The 25683-nt window shown below is 40.7% G+C and overlaps 1 protein-coding gene across 1 annotated transcript; it reads left to right on the top strand.

Annotated features, from left to right (window-relative positions):
• Positions 1-1293: 1293 nt before the first annotated feature.
• On the top strand, positions 1294-5611 carry LOC120785592 (melanin-concentrating hormone receptor 2). The gene is made up of 2 exons (XM_040120428.1): positions 1294-1691; positions 4972-5611. Exons 1-2 carry the CDS (start codon positions 1294-1296, stop codon positions 5609-5611), a joined length of 1038 nt encoding a protein of 345 aa, XP_039976362.1.
• Positions 5612-25683: the final 20072 nt, after the last annotated feature.

Raw genomic sequence — 25683 nt, 5'->3', positions numbered from 1 at the left:
GTGTGTTCTGGACCAGTGAGAAAACCCACAAAGTGTATTCTCTATGAAGGCTGGTGTGAAAATAATTCTATTATTGTGCACTTTGAACAGTACTTGGGATAAGAAAGGAGCCATCACGGGGGATGAACAAACAGTACCGGAAGCCAACATGAGGAAATCTTAAATATATTCCTGCTGACCTGTGGTCAGGTCCCAGCAGAGGCCTGTCTACTGAGCTGCTTCAAACTCTTGATCAACTACTGTCATTTAAAGCTGCTCCAAGTGATGTGAGAACAAAGCTCCAAAGAAAATCACGTCCTTAGAATGCGGGTTTACACAGGAGCCTTGAGGGCATGTGCATCATTAAAAAAACTGAACTGCCATTGATAGGCAGAATGAGCTCAATTTTCTAAAAGTTGAAACTAATCATTATTTTACAGAAAACAAAAAGGGTAGATGTTTAAAAGCGTACTGGAAATACGGGTGTTAATTGAATTTTCCAAAAAGAACACAGATCTCTTTTTGTGTAAAAGTAATTGAAGCATGTGTCTCAACTGTGCAGATCTTTCTGTCGTGAAACTCCTTTCGATTTCTCCGATTTCATTTTCCCAGTGACTTAAACATTTTAAAGTAACCTCAAACAGGTCGTTGTTATATTCAATCTGACTGATTCTGAGTTTTTATAGAATTTGTTATCTGCGGGCATGTGCGTATTTATCACACTACAGAATGAACATCACCTTACACTTATTAAAGCATACATACATAAACATGTGGCAGATTGTCAATATAAGGCGATCAGTTATATTGACATACCTGCATCAAGATGCATCACCGGAAGAGTTTAGTTACTCTCCTCCTTAATTTCGATGTTGTTGTGAAGATGTAAAGCAGGCCAAGATTTCTGGCTTTCAGGCTCAGCTTAAAAGGGTCTTCTTGTGATTTGCTTTTCTTATTACGACACGCCAGACGATCTTTGAAGGGAGGGAACTAGTGTCTACCGAGGCGCGCACTGTTTGGTAAAGCGCACAGCGGAAGCCAACGGTAAATAGCCAGATCAGAGATAAACGTGTTCCAGAGACCGCCATTGCTCATGTAGTCAGATTTGATCAGAGTCTACGTTTTTCTTGTTGTGAATGAGATCACCTTTGCGAGGGGAATTCGCGGCCGGGACGAACTCGAGGATAGAATACGCGCTCTTGGAGAGTGCGTGAGTTCGCTGCCCAAGTTTGGAGACCGGACGCCAAAGGAAGAGCGCCCGTTGCGCGCTTTAAAAGACGACCCCACCGAGGCGGCTTTTGAGCGGACCTGAAGATGAGTGACTTATTTTGCAAGAACAATCACACAGACAACTTAACCGGCCCGTCATGTCTGAACTCAACTCCCTCGTCGTACAGCCACATCGACATCACCACTTTCATGCACATATTCCCTTCCATTTACGGCATCCTGTGCTCAGTTGGAGTTATAGCCAATGGACTGGTCATCTACGCGGTGGCAGCATGCAAGAAGAAGATGGTATCGGACATCTACGTGCTGAACTTGGCAATAGCGGACATGCTCTTCTTGCTTGTGATGCCTTTCAACATTCACCAGCTGGTCAGAGACAAACAGTGGGTCTTCGGAAACTTTATGTGTAAAGCGGTTGTGGTGGTGGATGTCAGCAACCAGTTTACCACAGTGGGAATTGTTACCGTGTTGTGCATTGACCGGTAAGTGTCAAATCCATCGGTATTACAGATCTGACGCCTGTCTAGAAAGCCATTGCTTTGTTATTATTCTTTTAGAAGGTGGTGAAAAATTACAATATTGATTTGGAATTCAATACTACTACTACTACTACTACTACTAATAAAAACAACAACAACAATAATAATAAGTAATACTAGTAAAAATAGGAAGAAAGGTCAAGGTGTTTCATTTTCCGCTGTTACCTGTGTCTTCACAGGTGCCATGATACTAAAACAGGTCATCACGAAACCGTCAATCTAAATCTAAATCTGCAACAACCTGTGAACACATGATGTTCCCTGTATAAAGGACTCAGGACATTTAACTGAGTCTTTATGCTATTTCAGTGTTTGACTGATAAACATTTGTAGGTAATCACTTGTGCACAAGTTGTTTTCAGAGCTATAATGTCACACAGCTTCAGAGTTTTCTTTCTGAACATTTCTGAATGCATCACACTAGACCAGCGAATTGTATCCCGATGAGCAGCACCTGTACTGAAAAATATCCTTCACAGGCTACATAACATTTAGAGGTGGACTTATTACTTTTATTTTTGTCATCATAATCTTATCGACATTGTTTTAGATTACACAGCCTTGGCATCACAACAATTTAACTACATCGATCAGCCACAACATTAAAACCGGCTACTGTTTTTAATGTTGTACTGAAAGGTGTATATATACAGTGCAGTATACATTCGGGTCCATAAGTATATGCACAATGACACAATTTTTGTTATTTTGCCTCTGTACATCACCACCATGGATTTGAAACAAAGCCATCAAGATGTGATTGAAGTATAGACTCTCAGCTTTAATTCAAAGAGTTTAACAAAAATATTGGCTTGGTAGATGTTCATGAGAATTCTCAATATGCAGCCCAAAGAGGTGTCGATGCAAGGAGGCCATCATTAGGCTGAAAAAACAAAACAAACCTATCAGACAGATGGCAGAAACTTTAGGTATGGCCAAATCAACAATTTGGTACATTCTTAAAAAGAAGGAATGCACTGGCAAGCTCAGCAACACCAAAAGGCCTGGAAGAGCACAGAAGACAACTACAGTGGATGGATGAAAGGCTAGATTAGACTTTGCCAGGAACCCTGTGAGAAAAACGCCTGCCCAGTTCTGGAAAAAGATTCTTTGGACAGATGAAACCCAGATTAACTTTCCAGAATGATGGGAAGAGAAGAGTATGGAGAAGGAAAGGAACAGCTCATGATCCAAAGCAAACCACATCATCTGTCAAACATGGCAGACGCAGTGTTATGGCACGGGCATGTATGGCTGCCAATGGAACTGTGTCACTGGTGTTTTTAGATGATGTGACTGCTGATAGAAGTAGCAGGATGAATTCTGAAGTGTAAACGGCTGTACTATCTGCTCAGATTCAGGCAAATGCTGCAAAACTGATAGGATGGTGCTTCACAGTACTGTACATACTGCGAAAGCAAATAAATGGAATATTCCTCAATGGCCAAGTCGAACACCTGACCTCAGCCCAACTGAGCATGCTTTTCACTTCCTCAAGACAAAACTGAGGGCAAAAAGACCCACAAACAAGCAGCAACTGAAGGTCTGGCAAAGCATCTCAAGGGAGGAAACTCAGCATTTGATGATGTCCATAGGTTTCAGTCTTCAGGCAGTCAGTGACTGCAAAGGATTTTCATCCAAGCATTAAAAATAATCCTTATATTTATAATTATGCTGGTGTGTCCAATTACTTTTGAGCCCCTGATAATGAGGGACTGTATAAAAATGGCTGTAATTCCTAAACGCTTAATGCAATATTCTTGTTGAATTAAAGCTGCCAGTCTACACTTCAATCACATCATGATGGCTTCGTTTCAAATCCATTGTGGTGGTGTACAGAGGAAAAATCTCGAAAATTAAAAATATATAAATACTTTTGGACCCCACTATATATATGTACATGCATATGTGTGTATAGTCTACATATTGTTCCATATATATCATACATAATCACAATCGCATTTCTTTGTTGTTGATTATCTGCATTTAAGAGCACAGAGGGCAACAACTTCTCATATTACCAAGTTCCATCTATTATAAGCAACAACAACAACAACATAATGATAGTCTCCTGTTAGTGCCAAACAAGACAGCATTGAATTAATCTGTACAAAGATAAAGTTATGTCTGCTTTATCTCAGTGTGCTGTGTAATTTCATTTCATGGCAGTTTTGTGATATGAACCTGATCTCGTTTCCAAATAAGAGCAGAGTTAAATCAAAATATAAAACACTTGACATTTGTTGAATAACAACTTAACACATTTAGGGTGTTGATATAAAGTGTATACAGGGTTTTATAGGGTCTAGGCAAGTAAAAGTGTTCAGAAGAAATATTTAAAGACTGGAAACATACTTTCAGTGCGGATGCTGACAAAAGAAACATTTTTTGACCTGCATCTATGTGCTGTAATGCTGTTTTCACTACGATGCAGAGAGATTTATGCCAACTGATTCTTCCTCTGTATAAACCTACAAGGATGTAGCCATGTCTACAAATGTAGAGCATAAAACATTTAGTGTTGGCTCGCCAGAGTTCTGACAGTCTAGTTTAAGTTTTGAATCATATTAATATCTAACTTGACTGATTTGAGGCAACATATAAGTCGGCCAGCGGCTGGGTATGGATATGCACTTACTGATTCAGCTGTAAGACTAAAAGTATATTTATTTAACATCAACTCAGGACACCAGCTTCTGTTGATGAACAGAGGTGCTAAATGAGTGATTTATGGACCAAGATAATTGCAATTCAGCAGGATGTCTTGGAGAACTTGCATGAATGTCAGCACCTTATGGTTTACTCCCTTGTTAAATCTAACCAGACAAGTCAGACACAAACACAGAGTGACTTGTAACATGTAGATAGCAACCCCACTTCAGTGACAATTGTAAGTAACGACAAAGCGGTCATTAATTTCCAGCAAATGTCGTAAAGCCTGAGATCATTTTGACTAAACTAGCTGAGCAGTTCCTCAAATTGAAATACAATCATATGCAAAATCCAAATGGAAATGTGCTCATTTCCTGCTGCTAAGTCACCCTGTCTAAATGATGCTAATTTGTCACAGAATTCATCACTTTTCTGAGCACATAATAAATTGAGAGTGTATCTTTTGCATGGTGCTCGGTTTCATCACTCCATGTCAAGGACGAATATTACCTCTTGACATGCACTTCAGCAAAGTTGCTTTTATCGTCTGAAATTGGTTTCGTCCTCCTAGGTACATAGCTATCGTCCACCCCACCTCAGAGAGGAGGACCATCCACTGGACCATCATGATCAACATGCTAGTGTGGCTGGGCAGCTTCCTCCTCACCGTCCCGGTCATGATGTATGCCAGGGTTGAGCGCAGGCAGCACTTGGAGGTCTGCATGATGTACCTGGACGGGCCTGAGGACATGTACTGGTACACTTTCTACCAGTCTATCCTGGGCTATATCATCCCTCTCATCATCATCAGCACCTTCTACTCACTCACCCTCTACCACGTTTTCAGCTCCATCCGCCGGGTGAAACGTAAGCAGTCCGTTTGGGCTAAAAGAGCCACCAAGATGGTCCTAATGGTTATCGCACTGTTCCTGATCTGCTGGTCACCCTATCACGTCATTCAGGTGATCAACCTGAGCAACAATACACCAACTATTGCCTTCATCTACGCCTACCACATCAGCATCTGCCTCAGCTACTCCCATAGCTGCATCAACCCGCTCATGCTGCTCCTCTTCGCCCAGAACTACCGTGAGCGTCTTTGCCGCAGGAACACACTGCGCAGCTCCCAGCACTCGTCCAAGCTCACGGTGGTCAAAACAGATGGTTCCAGTACAACCAATGAACCCAACTACCGCTGTACTGTCGTCTAATCAGAAAGATGGGTCATTTTGTAGATACACATGTAGATGTTGAGCTGCTCACCTCAGAAGGAAGTAGCTTAATAAATGATGTTGCCCATGAAGTAATATTCCCCAGCTTTTTCATAGTCAGAAATTGCTACCATACAATGACTGGATATAAAGCACGAGCACCGATATCAACCATGATTGAAAGAAGTAAAATACAGGTCACGTCAAAGGCTTTCAACAGATAATGCAAGGAAAAAGAAACAGGTCTTCTGCTCAGAGGAAAACAAGCATGCTAAAAAAGGAAAGTGACTGTCTGTGTGCCAAAACTCGAGGGAAATTCAGCACTGACTTCAAAGATGCTCAGATGAGAAGGGACGCTGAGGAGCGACTCAGGTGTGGCTCTTTTTTTCTCCTGGACTGGGAGCTTTAATTAACATTTATTAACCGCAAGCTACATCCAGTGTCATGCCGGTCAGTCACGAAACTGAAGGGCAGCTTGTGAGATCTGTCACTGGCAAACATGAGCATATTCACGTCTGAAATATTGTGATATTCTCTAGTCTTTCACTAAGGGTATTAGCCAGCTTCCCGAGGGCCCATGATGACATTTAATACCAGTTCATAGCTGTAAGAGTTGTTTGATGGAAGATTTCAGCTCCACACAGGCAAAACTATTATCAGACCCATTTTCTAATATGGAACCCTTTGAAGGGCTTGTATGTTGTAACGAATGGCTTTACTATGGTTAATAAAAAAATTAAGTAATTCTTTATGGATCAGTTATAAACAATTAATACTTATAAATTAGGGCATTTTAAATTGTTCAAAATCTATTCGATGTGTGTTTATTCTTTCCATTTTGTAGTTGCAAGTCTGCTGTTATAAATGGTATAAGTGGTCATTTAGTTTGGTCTTAAAAGTTTAGTCTGCCTTTTTAAGTGTAATGGATTTTGGTCCAAATCATCTGCCAAACCACTGAGATGTATTATTCACAACCTGGCAACCCACAATGTATACTTATTATTATCATTTGTATATGATTTGTTAACCATGAATAAAGCCATTAATTACGACTCACTTATCAATTCTTATCAACTCAATTATCTAACATATAATTGTTAAATAGTTGGAAAAAATATAAAGCCTTTATGAAAAAATGTGGCAATTTCTTGGTAGTCAAACATTAGAGAAACATTTCACAGTGGATCCAACCAGTCAGTCTCATGACAAAAGTCTGTTACTAATATAACTAACTGAATAAACACAGTAATGGACAAAAACATACGCACAGGTTTGTTACTTGGGAGGAAAGTTGGAGAAACTGCTATTATATATTGAGTTACACGGTGTTACTTGTCTTAATTTGCAGAATACTGTGGTGGTGTTCTCTTGTTGTCCCATTGAGTGTACAGTCTCCTTCAGATTGTGACTGTTGTTGTTTGTCTTTGTTATTTCCAATGCGAGACCAATCTGTATTCACTCAAACTGCTCAGGAAGACTTTGAAATGCATTTTTTGTGACAAGGAGCTTTTTTCATGAGGGACTCAGAAGACAAGTACAGTGATATTGCAGACAACAGAGACAGCATGAAGGAAAGGTAAAGCTCTTGCAATGATACCATGTCGTTTGCCTGCTTCTGTATTTGCATAATGAAAAGTGAGAGGCAATGTACAGGAAAATTATATTTGCTTTGTCTTTTCTTATTCAGTATATTTACACTGAATGTATTACACTGTATGTCCTGTACACAAATCACTTGTCCATATGCTCAAGCAGATATGCATCACACTGTCGTATATGGTTCTTCCCTGTGCTGCGTGCAAAGATTGCAGGCATTGTTTTACTTTGATCAAGGCTGGAAAACCAGCAGTGCAAAGCGGACACCTGGGCCCCGAGGCCTTAGGTTCACCTGGTGGAAATTAGTTTGTCGTAATTTGATAATATGCAAATTTGTTTGATGAATTCGCCATTAATGTACAATATAAACTGAACTGGTAAGGGCCTTGAATTGACTCCTGCATTTTTACCCGATCTCTAGGCCTTGTATTCTATTATACAGAGGATCTATTCTGCTCTATCTATTTAGTGCCTTTAAAGGGGCACTCTAGTGAGTCAGGATGACACTTCCATAGGGACTCACAAGAGACAAAAGTATGTTGAAAATTCATCGAGAACGAGCTTGAGATATCCAGACTTTTATGGGTCAAGCTCAAAAACTTTGATTCCTACATTTACCATGATGCAACCAATGGCTTCTTTTTGTTAGACGCTCCATGCGTGGTAAATTCCCACATCTTTCCAACTCCAAGCTCCACACCTCTAGTTTGCAATTCAGGCTTTCTGTTACAAATTGTGAGCCCAAGCCAAGATAACCCCTAATGACATCAATATGACATAATCAGGGTTATTTTCTCAGACTTGACAAAAACGCCTCCAGAGCCAAAGAGGACATTATACAACTGTTTTCACCAACAAGTCCTCCAAATTAAATGACAAAATACAACACTGTCATTGCCCTTTCAGAACAACACATCTGAATGGGAGACCAACCTCATCCTTTAAGCAAACCCACACTGTTAATGCGATCACTTACTGTCTACCTAGACTGAAACAGTGCTCTTCCCTGCTCCTGCTACCCTGGTCGCTTACATACAGTACAAAGTCAGAAAGCATGAAAGTGCACCTCTTGAGATCCACAGAGGACAGCTCCATTCACTAGAAGAATGAACACCAAAAACATGTCATCCACTACTGCATTTCACTCAGCCAGGTCAAGTAGCATAGATTCTTGAGTGAATGTAGAATATGTACAGTGTTGTTTGCCGCCTGGCTGCAAGTGACAGTACTAACTGCCCCCCAAGGGCAAGGCAGAGTAAGAGCCTGCAGGTGGGTGCTTTTGAAGTGCTATATGAGAAGCAGCAGCAGCAGCAGCAGCAGCAGCAGCAAGTGTCATCATAACTTTCAGATGAGCAGCGTGGCAGCAGGAATGTCAGCAAAAGCATGAGGAGACAGTACATCACCATGATTAAAAGCATGGGTTGGATATGTTGCAGTGAGACGAGTATGCCATGTAAGTGTTTCAGCAAACTTCAGTTTGCTGTCTGAACTGGTTCACAGATCTGTGATTTCTGTGGCTTCAGGTGCAATGACACATACAGCATAAGTGTTTTCTGATCTGACGCTACTATCGGCATGAAGATAATTTGTGTCTGTGCCTTGCAAAACTGTCACTGCCGAAAAATAAATCTGTTTTACGATCTGACAGCTAGCCAGTTTAGATTTGTTTAGATTTAGGCGCAAGAACAATTTTGGCTGTTGGTAGGACAAATGAAAGGAACAGCAGCCTCCCATGGCAAGGTCTCACGTTTTATTGACCCACCTCTCCACCCTGACCTTCTCCCTCAGCGGAGTTTGTGGCTCTTTTAACAAGGTGGCATTTTTCATACTTTCCTGTCAATGGTAAAGATAATTTCTATAGCTGCCAGGGGGTTTTGTCCCTTCATCATAAACATACGTTGTTTTGGAGAATCTTCTGAAATGACTGATGCTAAAATTTTTCTTTGACATTCTCCTTTTCACAGGTTGAGTGTGACTCACCATTACTAATGTAATCAAATTATCACAAACTAACTTGAGGACAGGGGGTAGGTCCAGAGCTCATTTCTGCTCTGGGACGTCACAGAGGTTTAATCCAGCCCGGTCTCTCTCAGTGTTTGGTATTGTTCAGTAGTTGTCCCCCTTTTCTGATATTGCAGTTATGGCTGCTGTATCCACTGGCAAATGAAATGCTTTAAAGCTTCTGTGGTTGTTGTAGGCTGTGGTATATTGCTGAATGTTAACATTGTTTGTAAAGATTCAGACTCATATTGTACAGTATACATGTATACTTTTGATTGTTTCCCAGTTGTTTTCGATGGAGAAACTGCAGCCTGTACTTTGATAGTCACTACTTTAAGATAAGTCACAAAGACTGTTGTCTAGAGACTGCTTTCATTTTTATTTAATTCATCACTGTTTTTGTTTTTTATTTTAACAACCGTAAAGAATATCTAGATGAGATGCCAGCTTTTAATCATTGATTGTTGCAGAGGTAAGTAGGCCTACCGTCATTTATGGTGTGGACGTCTATTTGCCGCAGCTTTGTCTGATGATGTGGGAAATACGGTGGAAGCAAAAGAGGGTCCATTTAATTGACCCTCTTTAAAAACCTGAACCTCATCCTTGGTTCTTGTTTGAATCTCATGTTAACAACTACAGATTCAGGCTGTGGATAATTTCATAAACTGAATTAAATACCCTCTGAAGTATCAATGTGTCATTTCAACAGTTTTATGAACGATAGTTTTTATTTTTCTTGTCACGCAGCCAAAATGCTTTAGGAGTTATGGCTCATTGGTGTAATTTGATTTAAAAGGTTTTTTTCCCCCTTTTTAAAGGAGACTGCCCTGAGTAAATATTTGCCAGTCCTTAATTTCAGACTGGATGAGACTGACACAGCAAATATGTGATGCTAATGTGCAGTCTTCCCTTTTTGAAAAACATAACCCTTGCACATGTAAATATAGAACATTCCTGAAAGGGAGTGTATTGTGGCGCGATGACCTTGTTAGAAGTAGTGTTCCTGTTTAAAATGAAACCCAAAAATATGTGAATGTTAATAGAGGAAGTGTGGCTTAAAGTAATAGCACACTCATTGAGCTAGTCTGTTAGCTTAGTTTAGCATGAAGACTGGAAATGGGGGGGGGGGGCACCTAGCCGGGCTCTGTCCAAAGATTGACAAAATGATATATATAAAAATGACATAATTAGATATTTGTGTCTCATTTTTTAAAATCTGTAGTAAACAAGAAGGGACTCCAAGAAGTCACTGCACGTACGCTAACGCTTGTAGTTTACCACTTGTAGTTTTTACATTTCTGTTTGTGGATGGAGATGTAACATAGTTAATTAATGAACTGTAGAGGTGATGGTAGGGAGGTTTTTTTTTTTTTTTCAAACTAGCCAGGCTAGCTGTTTCTCCCTGTTTCCAGTCTTTATTGTAAGCTAAGCTAACTGTCTGCTGGCTGTAGCTGTACAGACATGACAGTGCTACCAATCTTCTCATCCCACTCGTGGCGAGTTACATAAGTAATATAATTAAAATGAATGCCCAAATCTGAAAATTCAGTTTTGCTGATTAAACTTCCTTTACATATTTACAAATGTAAGAGAGCAGCAGCTTTAAGAGAAGACAGGTTTTAGAAAGTCCATTCACTGTATATAGATGGATGTGTACATTCAGTTTTGAATGGAAACTACTTTTATTCCAAAATAAAAGTGAAAAAGGAGCCCTGTTCTTACTTAGTCTTCCATTGTGCATGGGAAATTGCCTCTGACAACCTTTTTCAATGTCACTTTCAGCCCTCTATTCTATTTGAGAAGAGTGAAGAGTTAAACATGTCATTTTACCCTCCTCTTCACATTCACTGGATCGAGCAGCACCTGCTCTGCACCAAAAACACATTCCAGCCCCAATTCAATAACTGGTTGGACAACAGTCCCTTTGTGATCTGGGAAAACACATAAATCACATGATTTTCTACGCGCATCTCCTCTGCACTGACTTTTCTTTCCTATCTCAGTGAAGCAGATCCCTCCAGGTCCCACTGGAGACTACATAAATCAAGTTATGGATTCTTTACACTCATGTCTCAGGCCTGTGGAGAAGAAGCCAAACTTTTTTTTCCCTACATTAATGGAAGAGCTATCATCATGAGCCCATAAAAGATGCACATCTGACAAATTGTCCACTCTGCTGCTGAAACATTAAAGAAGATCACTGCATGTAGAGCGAGCGGGCAGGTTTTACAGGGCTTTCCCAGGTGCTCAGGTGGAGAGTTATTGCCTGTGAACCAATGCTGACTATAAAAGCCTCACTTGTTTACCCTAAAATGCTGGGACAGCAAAGGGCTGTTGAAATAATGTAGATATTAAATTTGAATATATTGGTCTGGTAGTAGGATGACCTCTAAATTTTGGAGATTTAGACTACAAAAGAATAGACTAAACATTCCAGCTCATCCAACATCAACACCCAGACTTCACCCAAATATCATCCCCTGCAGCACTGCTATTTCTACGTTGTCAGACTGTGTTGCCAAAGATGATATCAGATAAGTTTTGTTGGTCCCACATGACACCATCCTGCTGTAAATACTAGAGCGACAAAAAAGCTGATTAATTCACACCTGAAATTTCACAATTTACTCCTGTTTGAGCAATATCTGCCAAAAACTACGATGCTCAGCTTTTCTTGATAATTTCTGAGCCTTTTTTAAAAAGTGTGACATATTTGTAACCCATTTTCAAAGATTAATGGCTTCAGTAGGAACCAATGGGCTGATTTCCACAGGCAGGGTAGAGAAATCAGAAGGTATTGAGAGAAAGACCAACACAACGTTTTAATCTTTTCATGGGATTTGTCGAGATTCAGAAAAATATGGAAAGACACCAATCTCATCCTTTAAGCAAACCCACACTGTTAATGTGATCACTTACTGTCTACCTAGACTGAAACAGTGCTCTTCCCTGCTCCTGCTACCCTGGTCACTTACATACAGTACAAAGTCAGAAAGCATGAAAGTGCACCTCTTGAGATCCACAGAGGACAGCTCCATTCACTAGAAGAATGAACACCAAAAACATGTCATCCACTACTGCATTTCACTCAGCCAGGTCAAGTAGCATAGATTCTTGAGTGAATGTAGAATATGTACAGTGTTGTTTGCCGCCTGGCTGCAAGTGACAGTACTAACTCCCCCCCAAGGGCAAGGCAGAGTAAGAGCCTGCAGGTGGGTGCTTTTGAAGTGCTATATGAGAAGCAGCAGCAGCAGCAGCAGCAGCAAGTGTCATCAAAGCTTTCAGATGAGCAGCGTGGCAGCAGGAATGTCAGCAAAAGCATGAGGAGACAGTACATCACCATGATTAAAAGCATGGGTTGGATATGTTGCAGTGAGACGAGTATGCCATGTAAGTGTTTCAGCAGGCCATGTAATATATGGGGTGCTGCATTGAGATCCTCAGTCAGTGACTTCTATACGACTCATATAGTCATATACCAACACAAAGACAGAATATGTCAACACCTACTCACTCACACTCTACTGCGTGATCAGAGTAAAAATTAAGAGATCACAGAGGGAGCTGTTTCTTCTGATTCTTCATGTTGCTGCTACACAAATGTACCCACCACGTCTTTCACGGTCATCAGTGTTTTCAAAAAGCTCAGATTCATCCACTGTGGTGAGTGTTTTTAGGAAAGCTCGGTTTTTAAGTGTGTAAAACAGTGGTTTGCTGAGGATAGAAGGACTAAATAAAAAGAATTTTTTTTTTCCAGGTTTATCTCCATCAGTGTGGTCATGGCATAAAACATCAGATTACATGCAGTTGGTCCCTAATCAGATTTCTCCTCTGCGCCTCTGCCTCGCCTGCGTCTATGAAAATCTGAGAGGTTTGTCTTTAGCAGCGCTCACATTCAGACATCTTCTAAAAGAGTTCTTCGGAATTTGCAAACTCACATTCCAGCTCTCTTTTAGAGCATCCCAGAGACTGTCTTGTGATGTTGTTTGAATTTTTTCTCACAAATGTTCCCAAAGATGTTCATTGAGGATGAGGTCTTGTGACTGCTGATGGAAAGCCATGCAAGTAAACACTTGTTGCCGTTCCCGAGATATAACAGGCCCAGCGGAGCTCTGGTGCATGTCTTGCCTTATTATCTTGCCTGAAAACAAATCCTCTGCAACACAATTTAAAGTCAGGAGGGATTGTAGGTCATAAGCACTGCTGCTTGTGGTTGTTTCTGCACTGATTATACACACTTGAGTTCAAAATTTGTTTCATCTATAAAGAAGATATTCTTTCCAGGAGTTATTTTTTTCTATTTTTTGGTCCATTTCGTCTTTGCAGTTTAGCTTTCATTGCTCTGTCATTGATTTTTGACTGAGTGCACCAGGGCGTTCTTTTGTCGGCTGGCTTTGTATCTCTTAATATCTGGATACAGATGTTGTTCCAGCTCTTACAGTAAAGATGTCACATTGACATTATTCTCAAATGGTCTGTGACATTAGATCTTCTTGTCTTTCTTTGCGTAACACAGGCTTGATTTGTTGGTGCTGCCGGGGATTTTGGGCCCCATGAACAGATCTCACATTGGGCCCCACCACCCCACCACAACATGCCACGCCAACCCTGAAGTTATAACACTGTGCAAACATGCATGCAACTTTCTGCACTCAGTGGAATTCACTATTTTTTGCAAGACTGGTACCTTCTATATGAGAAACAGCTAGTTTTATTAGTACATTGCAAATAAAATATTCTATTAGGATATGTTAATAATTTAATACTCAAAAAAAATTACCTAATGTTCTAAAATCTTTTAGGGCCCCTGTCAGTCACAGGCCCTTAGAATCATCCTACAGCTCTTTAAAATATATATTTTTAGCACTCAGGGGAACAACTTCAACCTCAAATTATTAAATTTTCTTGACAATGTTACAACCAACAGTTTAGTTGAAATAGAAATCCCTAATCAAATTAAAGCACCATGACTGGTAATACAATTTTTGTGGTTCAAAACTTACAACCTCCAATTTTCTCTTTTGCTTTCCCTCGTCCTCTCCCTATCTTCATTTCTTCAATTTTACCCGTTGGTATTTGCATTAGATTAGATTAGATAACTTTTATTAATTTGTCACCCATGCACAGTCATGAGTGATGCGGCGCCCAGAGACATTCTGCACCCTAGGCAATCGCCTATGTCGCCTATACTATAAGCCGGCCCTGATCACTGAGCGAGTCCAGAATGATTGGCAAAACAGAGCAGCCCAGCAGAATATTACATTACGATTATGATCACAGTATATCTGAATTTAAAACTCTCATCGTGCGGAAATTAAATTTAATTGTCACGTTGGTGTGACAAATTAAGTTGAACTCGAATCAGTCGCTCAGACCCAGCAGCGATGTGTCTGAGTGACTGATTCAAGTTCACTCAGACACAGCAGCGATGGTGAAACAACACGAAAGAAGGCAAATAAAGAAAGCACATAGGCATGATGTGCAAGGTAGTATCACTGTGCAGTCCAACTGTGACCATTAAAATGATCAAAATTTCTTTCATGGTGTCCTAAATAAAAATGTGTGATCTTGTCTTTTAGGGTACTAGAAAATATTGCTCTGGGGTTAGAAGAAGAAACTGATAAAGCTGCTAATATGTGGTTAATCGTGTGAATCAATCATCCACACTGGAAGAAATGTGTGTACTGAACTCGGCTCATAAACTTGAAAGCATAAGTCATGCCCTCTACTCATTTAGGCATAATGATCGACCTTGTACTGAGAAACACCTTTCTCCAGGCCTTGCCCAAAATGATTCTGCAGTTACAAAGCAAAGCCTGTCTATCCAGTCTTCGTGAGCTCAGAAATAAGAAACAAATATAGAATTCTGTGTTGAAAGAATGTTTTGTGCAATTCCTGCATGACTTAAGGATCAATTAAGTGTACTGTGGTCTCATGAAAACTTACAGGAAAAGCATGCTCGCTCATGTAAGTCCTCATTCCCTGTGTCTTACAGAGCACACAATGAGTGAACCAAAGTCAGCAGCAAGCTGCCCAGCAGTTTTTTCAAGTAAACAAGGTTATTTACGGAGCCCCCCTAGGGTCAGCTGAGGGAAAAAAAAATAGAGCCATGTGTAAACCTGTGCTCTCAGTTTACAATTCTGTGCCCATGGATTGCACATCTATTCTTCATTTTCTTCATTTGACAGCTATAAGTTCTCCATTTGACAAGTGAAGCCTTTTTGGCACTTGTTGATACTTTTGGTTTCACCCAGTTTGTGCGTGAGCCTAATCACTAGTGGTAAGTGGTAACACTCTGGACCGGATTCTATCCCGCGGGAGAGAGGTGTCTATTTGATCCCAACCCTCTCTTTCAATCAGCACATTAAAGACATCACCAAGACCGCCTTTTTCCACCTACGTTACATAGCTAAAATGAAAAGTCTTTTCAGTTCATGGCAGATGCTGAAAGCCTAATTCACGCCTTTGTTTCATCGAGACTCGATTATTGTCACGTTTTGTTTCCTGGCTTGCAACGTGCTTGTACTGAAAACTCTTCAGATGGTTCCGAACGCTGCAGCTGGAATTTTAACTAAATACAGAAAATTTCACCACATTACACCAATTTTAGCTTCCCTTTATCGGCTCCCTATCCATGTCAGATCAGACTTCAAGGTGCTTTTAATGACATACAAAACCCTAAGTGGGCAGGCCCCCTCATACCTCTCTGATCTCTTTAAACCGCATATTCCATCCCGTGCTCTGTGTTCTCAGAATACAGGGACCCTGTCTGTCCCCAGAATCAAAAAGAAGTCAGCAGGCTGCAGTGCCTTTTCCTAACGTTCCCCCTTTCCTCTGGAATAAACTCCCTCAGACTGTCTGACTCTGCGGAGGGCTTCAAATCCGACCTTAGAACTCATCTTTACACTTTAACTTTCAGTTAGCACCTTACTCTTTTACTCTCTCTATTATATCAGGCTTTGTACCTGTTAACCATTCTTTCTCCTCATGTTGCTCTCTGCAGGTATTTCTGCCTCCAGTGCTGTAGAGTCTGTCTCTTTGACTTATTATTACTATCATAATTGTTATTATTATTATTATTATTATTACAACTACCATTACTAATACTTTACATCTCTATGTGGACCCCCCCCCTCACATCGGGGTAGAGACTGATTTCAATACTAACCTTCATCACGGTTAGCATTGTTTAGAATATTTTGAAAGGAAACACCCATGACTTACCTTTACATGTGTTAGACATACAGAAAGTTTACATCATGTCTGTTTTCTTCAAACTACAATGATGAGAGTCTCTGGGGAGTTTTAACTCTCAAGCAATGTATGCCGGTAAGTCTGTTAGTATTCTAGATTTGTTTCTTTAAAAATGGCCTTTAATGAGTAGAGTGAATTCTCAGATGTAATTCATTCACCTCATAATTTCAAGTCAAAAGACCTCAAGTTAGAACAATTCATGTTTATAAATTCTAAAGTTGTCTGAGAAATAATACTAGACATTCTAAGTTGGCTGTTAATTTTTTTTGCAACTGTGTCTTGTCTTATCTCAAAGGAGCTCTGTGTTCAATGACAGAATGTAGAAGCTGCCAATTAGTTAGTATGTGCGTGTTTTAAAGGGGGCAGGTAGTTTGTTTGCTTGCTATAAATACACTTTAACACAGATGTGATGATTGAATGCTACAGACAGGACCAGACGTGTGCTGCTGTATACTGTGGCCTCTTTCCTCCTATTGTGTAATGCAATTGTGAAATACAATGCTCTTTGAGTATTATTTCCGTTGTTCATAGAAGCCTTATACAGAAAATTCCACAACGTTTATTGGGGGCTCATCTGGAATCACAAACCCGCTGCCTGAGGCTCCAGGGGAATTTCTCTTTTCGTGCAGTTGCCGGTCATAGGACTGAGGAAACTTAATTTAAACCCTGCAGAAACCTCGGGCTTACGTCGGCCCGAGGTTTCTGCAGGGTTTAAATTATATACGCACCCATGATTGAATGCCCTAGAAGATGACAGAACTCCATGCAATCATCAATGTCCTCCCAGACACATGAAGCATAATGGAAAGGTGTTTGCTAATGCTCCTAAGAAAATGGTGGTGCAGTACAAAGACTGGAAGAATAACCACCAATGGAGTGTTGACCCAAAGTTGAACTGCCAGACACAGCTCACATGCCTATACCGGAATACCGCTGGTAAGTTGATATGACTTAGTCTATAGCTGTGTCCGGAAGCCAGGAGAAACATTTGAAGATTACTTCACAAGCAAATTGAAGATATTCAACATCCACGGTGGCAATGAACAACCAGCAGCAGTCATCGCCGCACCGGCACCTTTGGTTGCATACAGATGCCAACAGATGTGGTGAGAGGAGGTAATTTAGGAGAAGACATAATATACTGTACTTACAGGAAGGGGGGAGACCCCTCCATAAATTGGTTAAGACAGACCTTTGGTTCTTGGGGAGCTTGGGTAGTGGAATTGTTGATGTTTGTTATAATGGTGCTTGTTCCTTTATGCTGTTGTGTAACCTGTGCTGTCCCTCTGTTCGGATCCATCTTCACCAAAATGCTCACCACACAGTTCCCGGTGCTCGGTACTGCTGACAACGCTGCCCTATTGGACGAACTGATTTCTTGTTGTTGTGTGATTATAATTCATATGAATTTATACACATGTATGTTAATCAGTTCAATGTTTTGCAAAAATTTGAAAGAAAAAAATGAACACGCACAAATATTATATAAAATCATTTTTCTCAAATGTGATCACTCCATATTAATTTAGTTGATAAATGAATATGGAATTCATTTAGCCATATTTTAACCTATTCAAATCCGTTATAACTGAAGTGACTCGGAGCTGCTGTTCTCCTAGCCCTGATCCAGCTGTTACTTTTAATGGTGCTGCATATCTATCTCATGGAACTTGGACATTTTAGCCACTCTTCGGCTCATAACATTTTGCCAAGTGTCAAAGTTTCTCTTTGACACCTGGCACACACATTTACCAAGGATTAGAAATGCTGCCTAAGACGACGGCATAAATCTCCGTCCTCACTTGCCAGCTAAAGTACAGCTCAGCAGCAGCGCGCTTACTGCTGCCTTTGGTTAGAAGATCTCTTCCATTCAGTGAGTTTGTGTTTTCAATATTGTTCGAATAATAAATTCTGAGCAGACTGGTGGCTGATATGTCCAGTATCTTTGACATAGCTACACAAGACCTTGACGTGAGGGCTACTGCTCTCCATTAAGGAACAAAGTCACAGTTGGACACAAGTGTAACAAACAAAATCAGTGTCAAATGAAATTCTTTTTTCTTTTTTGTTATCCATCCAATACATAAAGTTAGCAACAAAATCTATGAACACAACTAATGGCTAATTAATATATCACACATCGTCCCCTGTAAACACTCTCTGGCAAAACTACCGAAAATTATTTGTGCCCTGAGGGTGCTGAGAGAATCCTCCTAAATTTGTCATACTGCATCTAGTGCTCACCAGAATATAGCCACCTGCTGAAAACATATTAGCTAACATGCACTTGTTGACGCCTCTGAACCTAGCTACTTTCGCCGATTAAGCGCTTCTCAGTCTCAATGAGCAGTGACGGGCCTTCCAGTCGCCGAGCAGCCCAGTGTGGGATGGTAACGTGGGGCGAAATAACTGACGTTGACTATTGATCAGGTGCCTGTGTCCAGCCCCAAGGCACCTCAATACAGTCACTTCCAAACCTGTTCTGTCTCCCTCTGAGCATGACTGATGGAGTGATGGCAGAGCAGGCAGCCACGCTGCGATGGGTGGGATTTGTCATAATTCAGTGTACACGAACACACACGCGCAGACTCACAGAAACAAGTCGTGAGAGTGAGATCAGGTTACACACCTGGATCCAGATGCATCATAATGTAATGTTTTGATCATCTATACTAAGGAAGGTGTGAGATGTAGACTAAATTGCAGAGAGCTGCTTGAGTGTACTGAAATTGAAATGAGTTAGACTAAATTCCATCCGCTTAAGCCAGCCCTTTTTTTTCTTTTCTTTTCTTTTTTTTTTCTGCAGCACAAGTTTAATTGAACTGTGTCAGCAGTGTTAAAAAAAGTGGTGCTCTGGCTGAAAAAGAGGGTGTCTGAGAGACATATTGATTAGCTGCTCCTGGAGGAAAGGATCCTTCTCATCATACTTCCTGGCAACACCTCCCACAGGGCATCCATCTTAATGTGATATGACGACCCTCAGCTATATCAAAACTAAATCTGGACATCGATTTCGACATTCAGTGTCAGCGCAGAAAAACACTTTTCCGCTTTCATTCGCACAGCTAGACGCAGGGTTGTTTGTCTTGCTGAGAAGGACTCCTGCTGAGGCCTTACACGGCGCACGCTGGAAGCTGAGTCCTACCGCCAATAAATACACATTTCTCAAAGTTTCTTGCTGTTGTTTGTTTTCTATTAAACTCCCTGACCACCACACAGTCGTAAAGGTTTTTCAGAGTACAACAATGAAAAGGTAAAGGACATTTTGATTAGCATGTTTTATTTCTATTTTTAATAACATTCACCTTAGACAGCAAATTAATCAATAAAAATAAAGAATCCCAGAGTAGTCCTGGTGTTGCCCTGTACTTGGCAGAGAACGTACTGTTCCGAGTCGTGATGCTTAAAGGACAGAATATGGTCTCAGCAATTGGCTTAGACCCGAGGAGGCAATAAAAGGCCAGAAGACGAGAGTTCTGGCAGCAAAAACCAGTAGACCACTTTCACAGGTGCAGACACTCAAATCTAATCTTAAATTTAAAGAATAAATAAAGCCAACTGTAAGGAAACGACCAAGGCTGATCAAACAGTTTCGGGAAGCTGATGGTGTGTGTTTGGCGGTTCAGCTGTGTTGATGAGCCTTTTAGATTTTCATCCTCCAGACAAGAGCATGTAATGCTTCAACTGAAAATGCAAACATTTTCTAGCACATATGAGATATCATAAGGTTTACACATGACAGCAAAGTTATATAAAAGGTTCAGGGCTACTGGAGAACACTGTTTTTTTGTTTTGTTTTGGGTTTTTTTTACTCTATTTTATGTCTTGCATGTGTCTTGTGTGAAGCATCTTGTGATGGCGTGTTACGGTACATAAATAAACTTTGAAGGATTCATAGATTTAAATGTTTTATTTGTCACATACACAAACAATATGTGCAGGTACACTCATAAGGCTGTGTTATGAGTCAAGTGTGCAATAAATAATAATTATTAGAAGCCAAAAGAAGCAAAAAATAAGACATAGAAAAAGAAATATAATGGATAAAAGTTCAAAAGATAAATAATCATAAACACATGTATTATAAATATTAAAATGCATTGACGTTTACCTGGTGTGTGGGTGGGCTGTGCAACTTTTCAGTATAGAAAAATGCAAAATATACATATGTCAAAGTCATCTGGCAATAAAATGTTATTTTACTTAATCTACTTCATAAATTCGAACAAACAATGGAGACGTTATTGAATTTTCTTCAATAACGTCCAATGCCAAGATCAGCACTGTTGTTCGCTGGTTGAGTGCCTAAGTGTGTGTTCACATTCATGTGCCTTTCTTTCTACAGTGCTACATATGCCTTTTCATGGCCCTCTACCAGTCCTGACAACTACAAAGGTCCTTTTCACCAAGATGGCCACAGTGTTTGGGCATCCGTCCCACACAAAAGAGAGTGATTCAGTTTATGTAGCTCCTAGCGATAGTAGCTATCAGTCCTCGACTTCCCGAAAACCAAACTCAAAACAAGCCTGGCAATTTAATTGCCATGTAGTAACACATTTTAAGATGGGAGATAAACAAATCTGCAGCATTAAAGAGGGCAAAGAAGAAGTCTGAGGTATTGAAGGACCTGTTTCTCACTAATATGATTAAGTAAGGCTTGTTGGCAGCTGCATACACCATGTAGGCTTGCCTTGATATACAGAGGAATGATGTGATTATGGACATTCGGCTGTGTAGATAGGATTCCGTATTTCATGCCAAATAAAGCTTAAACTCTCTGGTACATTCATTGTGTAAGGAACTCTTATTGCACTTCACTTTCAGCTGTTTTTGGGCTGCCATTAGCTGATCCCTTCATGCCGGAGTTGGACATGATTTAATACTCTGGAGAAGGGGCCATTACCTCGTTAATTAACACAATTCAAGGCCCTTTAAAAAGCTTTACTTTTACAGTTTAATTCATTAGTATTTCTAAACCGAAATAAGACTTTTTCAGGGCGAGCAGAGGGAACATCTTAATTTGTGTCTGTTTACATTTGGGTCCTTTCCCTTGAGTTCCTGGCTGCACTGTGACAGTACAAAGTGGCCAAAATACGGGCCACGCAGACCAGCTTCTGACCAGCCTGCTCCTCATATCCCACTGGCGGTCCGGCCGACACCAGCTCCTCACCTCCAGCTGCCTGCCTCCTGCCCTGCGCCCTGCCTCAACCTGTAACTGAATCTTCTGGTACCAGCTATCTCACCAAACCTCCGGTCTCTTCGTCGGTCTCCAGAGCAGTCCCACCTACGGCGCTGGCCTCTAAGTCGTCATCCAGAGGCTCCTTCTGCCTGGTCTGTCAGCTTTCGTTCCTGAGGGGACCAGCCTTCACCGTCCACCTCCTGCTCAACCTCCAGAAGGATACTGTCTTCACTGTCAGATCCCGACTTTGCCTTTGGTCTCCAGAGGGATCAAGCCTTCGTCTCCGCATTCCTGAGCGGCTCTGCATTCACCTCTGCCTCCGACTGTCTGCCAGGCCCCCGGGCCGTCTGCCTGAGGTCTCCTTCTCTGTCCTTTGTCTGCCCCCAGGCTGTCCGCCTGAGGTCTCCTGCCACGTCCCTGGTATGCCCCGGGTCGCCGCCCGAGGTCTCCTGCCTCAGTCCTCTGCCCCCTGTCCACTGGCCCCAAATTTGTCCCTCATTAACTGGTTTAAATGTAATAATCTGTCCCCATAAGTGGCACACACACACACACACACAATTTACTTTTGTCACTTTTGGGAAAATTACAAAAACTTTCGATAATTTCCTGGAGACTTTACCTAAACCCAAACCATAACACCAGTATCTGCCTAACCCTAACTCCTACCTTAACCACTGACCCGAAATCAGCTTTTATCCAAATGGGGACACGGCTTTTTCTCCCCAGTTGGACAAACCGTTCCAATTGACTGGTCTTTAGTCTGAAATCTGTCCCCAAAAGTAACCTAAATCACACACAGACACACCCACCCACTCACCCACACACAACCTGCTCCTTTTGTCGAGCACCCTGAAAGCACTATATATACATATATATATAGCAGATATAAGTATTACAGCTGAAAATGGGTGACTTGCAATTAGCTCTTGTTTGATTCTCGCTTTAAAGCAGAGCCACTTGGGTGAAATATGGTTAGACGCTCTCTCCTTTAACTTAACCCTGTGGCACGCTTCGTTGATTGAGCTGCCGGCAGATTAAGAGCAGTGCTGTGAGTTTTGTGCTTCAGCCGTAATCTTTCTTGCCATTAATTAAATTGGGCTCCGATTCAATAAATGTTTTTCAGGTAATTGCAGAAACTCATTTAATTACGCAATCAACCAATCAGTTCTATTAGACCCCAACAAACGCCACAATGCTCAGACAACATGACATTTGATGTCTGTGTCTATGTCTTGTCTAAGAGGAGGCAATGGCCTGCTAATACAGACTTGTGGATCATGTGGGGACACAACTCCAGGATAAAAGATAGAAATCACACTGTTTTCTTCACCAAAACTAGATAAGAAAACAAGTATGCTGTTCTTCTCATTTTATATCAAACAGGAAGGAGCACACCACAAATACTGCAACTGCACTGTGTGTCACTAACTCCCTCGTGCTCCTCCATCTCGGCCCTGGCTCCTCTGAAAGAGTGCCTTTAAAACACCACATGAAAAGGCGAGGAGCTGAGTGCCGTCATGTGATGTCTGTTTCTCGAAGTTAGCTGACGCAGATGTGACGTCATCTGCTACTGAATGGCCGCCTTTGACGGTCTGTGCCGCAAAAGGCATCAATAAAATCAACTGCTGTCCATGCCAGCAGGATTAACAACCCTATTTGGAGAACCGCAGGAACTTTTCCCACTTCCTATTAATGTTTTAGTGCTCCTTGATCACAGATGCTTGTTTAGATCAAGCAGTGTATTTGTAGTGGGTTTAAAGCTTTCCGCATATTAGTCCAAAGATGTTGGTTGCATTCCCGTGTGAACCATAGGAAAGAATTCCTATGCTTGCTGAGACGCAATGACCATATTTGTGTTACAATTTGTCTGATTAATTTGTGTTTTGGTGACAAATAGCAGGGGTTTCAATGTTGCACATGAGATTATTCCCTATGGGTTACATTTATATTCCACAAACTTTAATTTGCCATAGTCAGACTGAATTTACTGAACACAATATAAATTCAAGTGCAACGTTTTGAAAGTGAGAATGATAATTGCTTCATTTAACTTGGCTTTTCCCACTTAAATTCAGTAATTCCAGTTTGAGCTCGGGGTGATGCACCTTCAGGAACAAGAGGCTTTCCTGCCCTGAGTTTCAAAAGGAGGCCAGTGCGCTCCCTTAAGATTGCCAACAATGGCCCGACCTTGCTCTTTAACAGGCTAACCAGAAACTCCGTGGATCTAACTCAGTTGCTTGGCCAAGGATCACAACAACTTGGTGAAATCCTGAACTCAAATGTACGGGGTTTTTGGGCTACTGACTGAGTTAGACACTGCAGAGCCGTGAGGACATAACTGGGGCCTATATCCCCTGCTGCCATTCGCTTGATCATATCTAGAGTGAAATGAAGTGTGGAAAATCTGCAGAGTACAGGGTTATACAAAATTTGTTAGTTTGCATTTATTTGGGAAAATGATCTAAATTCTGTACTTGAAATTCAAGGGTGTATAGATAGATATAAACACAAATAAATAAATACACACGCACATATATATATATATATATACACACATATACATACATATACACAAAAATGTATATACACATATACACACACACACATATATATATATATATATATATATATATATATATACACACACACATAACACACACCTATAAATATACACATTCACACACACACACACACACACACACACATTCACACACACACACACACACACACACACACACACATATATGCATACACAGTATGTATTAGTACTTTTTTTATTTATTTACCAGGTTAGCATCAGAGTTTGATGTGGTGTAGATGGGCAATTGTCTTGAGAAATAAATTCAAAAAGAATTTAAAAGACAACAAAAGGAGAAAAACATTTAATAACTGAGCTTAAACTTACACATTACTTTTTTATGATAGTACATTACAGATCACCATTTGTAAAGCCAAATGCTTTAAGCAAATGGCTGCTGACACTTTGTTCATACATCAATGTGCTCAGCCAACTACAAAACAGAACAGATTATTAAGTGATGAAATGAAATTATGTTTATAATATCGTTAAAACTCAAGACAAAGGACACTGTTCTTATTGCACACAAATCTGCCTCGGACCCCACAATCTCATAAATCTACAAACCACCACCATATGGTTTCAGGCTGCTGGAAATCCAACCATCTTTAAAGAGTACTCCATGCAAACTACAAGTTACCATTGTAACACACGGAACAATATCCACTGTATGCATCGGGGTGTTCTGTGCTCTACTACAATGTGAAGCAGAATACAATAGGAAAGCTGCAGTGATAGCACCTTCAAAGTGAAAAGGCAGCAGGGCCTGATGAGGCCTTCCAGATGTATGATACAATCTGGTGATTACATTTTTAAGCTCCACTCATGAAGGAAATGGAGTGTGTATCTAGCAGTGGTATCACTGAACTGTATCCTTATAATAATATTAAACAGTCTGGTTTTGTATGACAAACTGCTGTGCAGATGTAGGGAAGCCGATTGTTGCTGCCTACTGTACATGATGCTTCATGTGCGGATAAAAAACACGCGACCACTCATATTTATTGGACCGATTATGCTCAAGGTAGCAGTAACTTTAAAATCAAATCAGGAAGGAGTAGTTGCAGCAGCTGTCCTTGTGGACATGAAGCTGCAGTTTTTTTATAGAAACAGGTACGACACTAAATGAAGTCAGTTTTAAGGTTTGTTCGCTGCTGTTCACTCTGGCCAAAAATTATATTAAGGTCGTAAGAGCATCGACGCTTGTGCCCACCAAGTCGTCTGTTCATTGTCAAGGGAACAGCTCCGCTTTGTGCATTCCACACGAGTGGCGTGTTTTATCTTTGAGATGCACGATAAAAGAAAATGTCAATAATCTCCGAAGTTGATGGATTAAGCAGGTAACTGAATGGACTTGTATAGTTATAGCTGCTCTCCAAAAGCCACTGATGGCAAGAATATAACTCACTTTGACTCTGCTTTGTTTATTATAACTTATTTTACATTTTTTTTTTTTTAGCGGTT

The sequence above is a fragment of the Xiphias gladius genome, chromosome 23 (assembly GCF_016859285.1).
Source record: "Xiphias gladius isolate SHS-SW01 ecotype Sanya breed wild chromosome 23, ASM1685928v1, whole genome shotgun sequence".
In the NCBI taxonomy this organism is placed as follows: Eukaryota; Metazoa; Chordata; class Actinopteri; order Istiophoriformes; family Xiphiidae; genus Xiphias; species Xiphias gladius.
The sequence above is the reverse complement of the archived record's forward strand: the minus strand, read 5'-3'. Positions and strand labels throughout refer to the sequence as shown.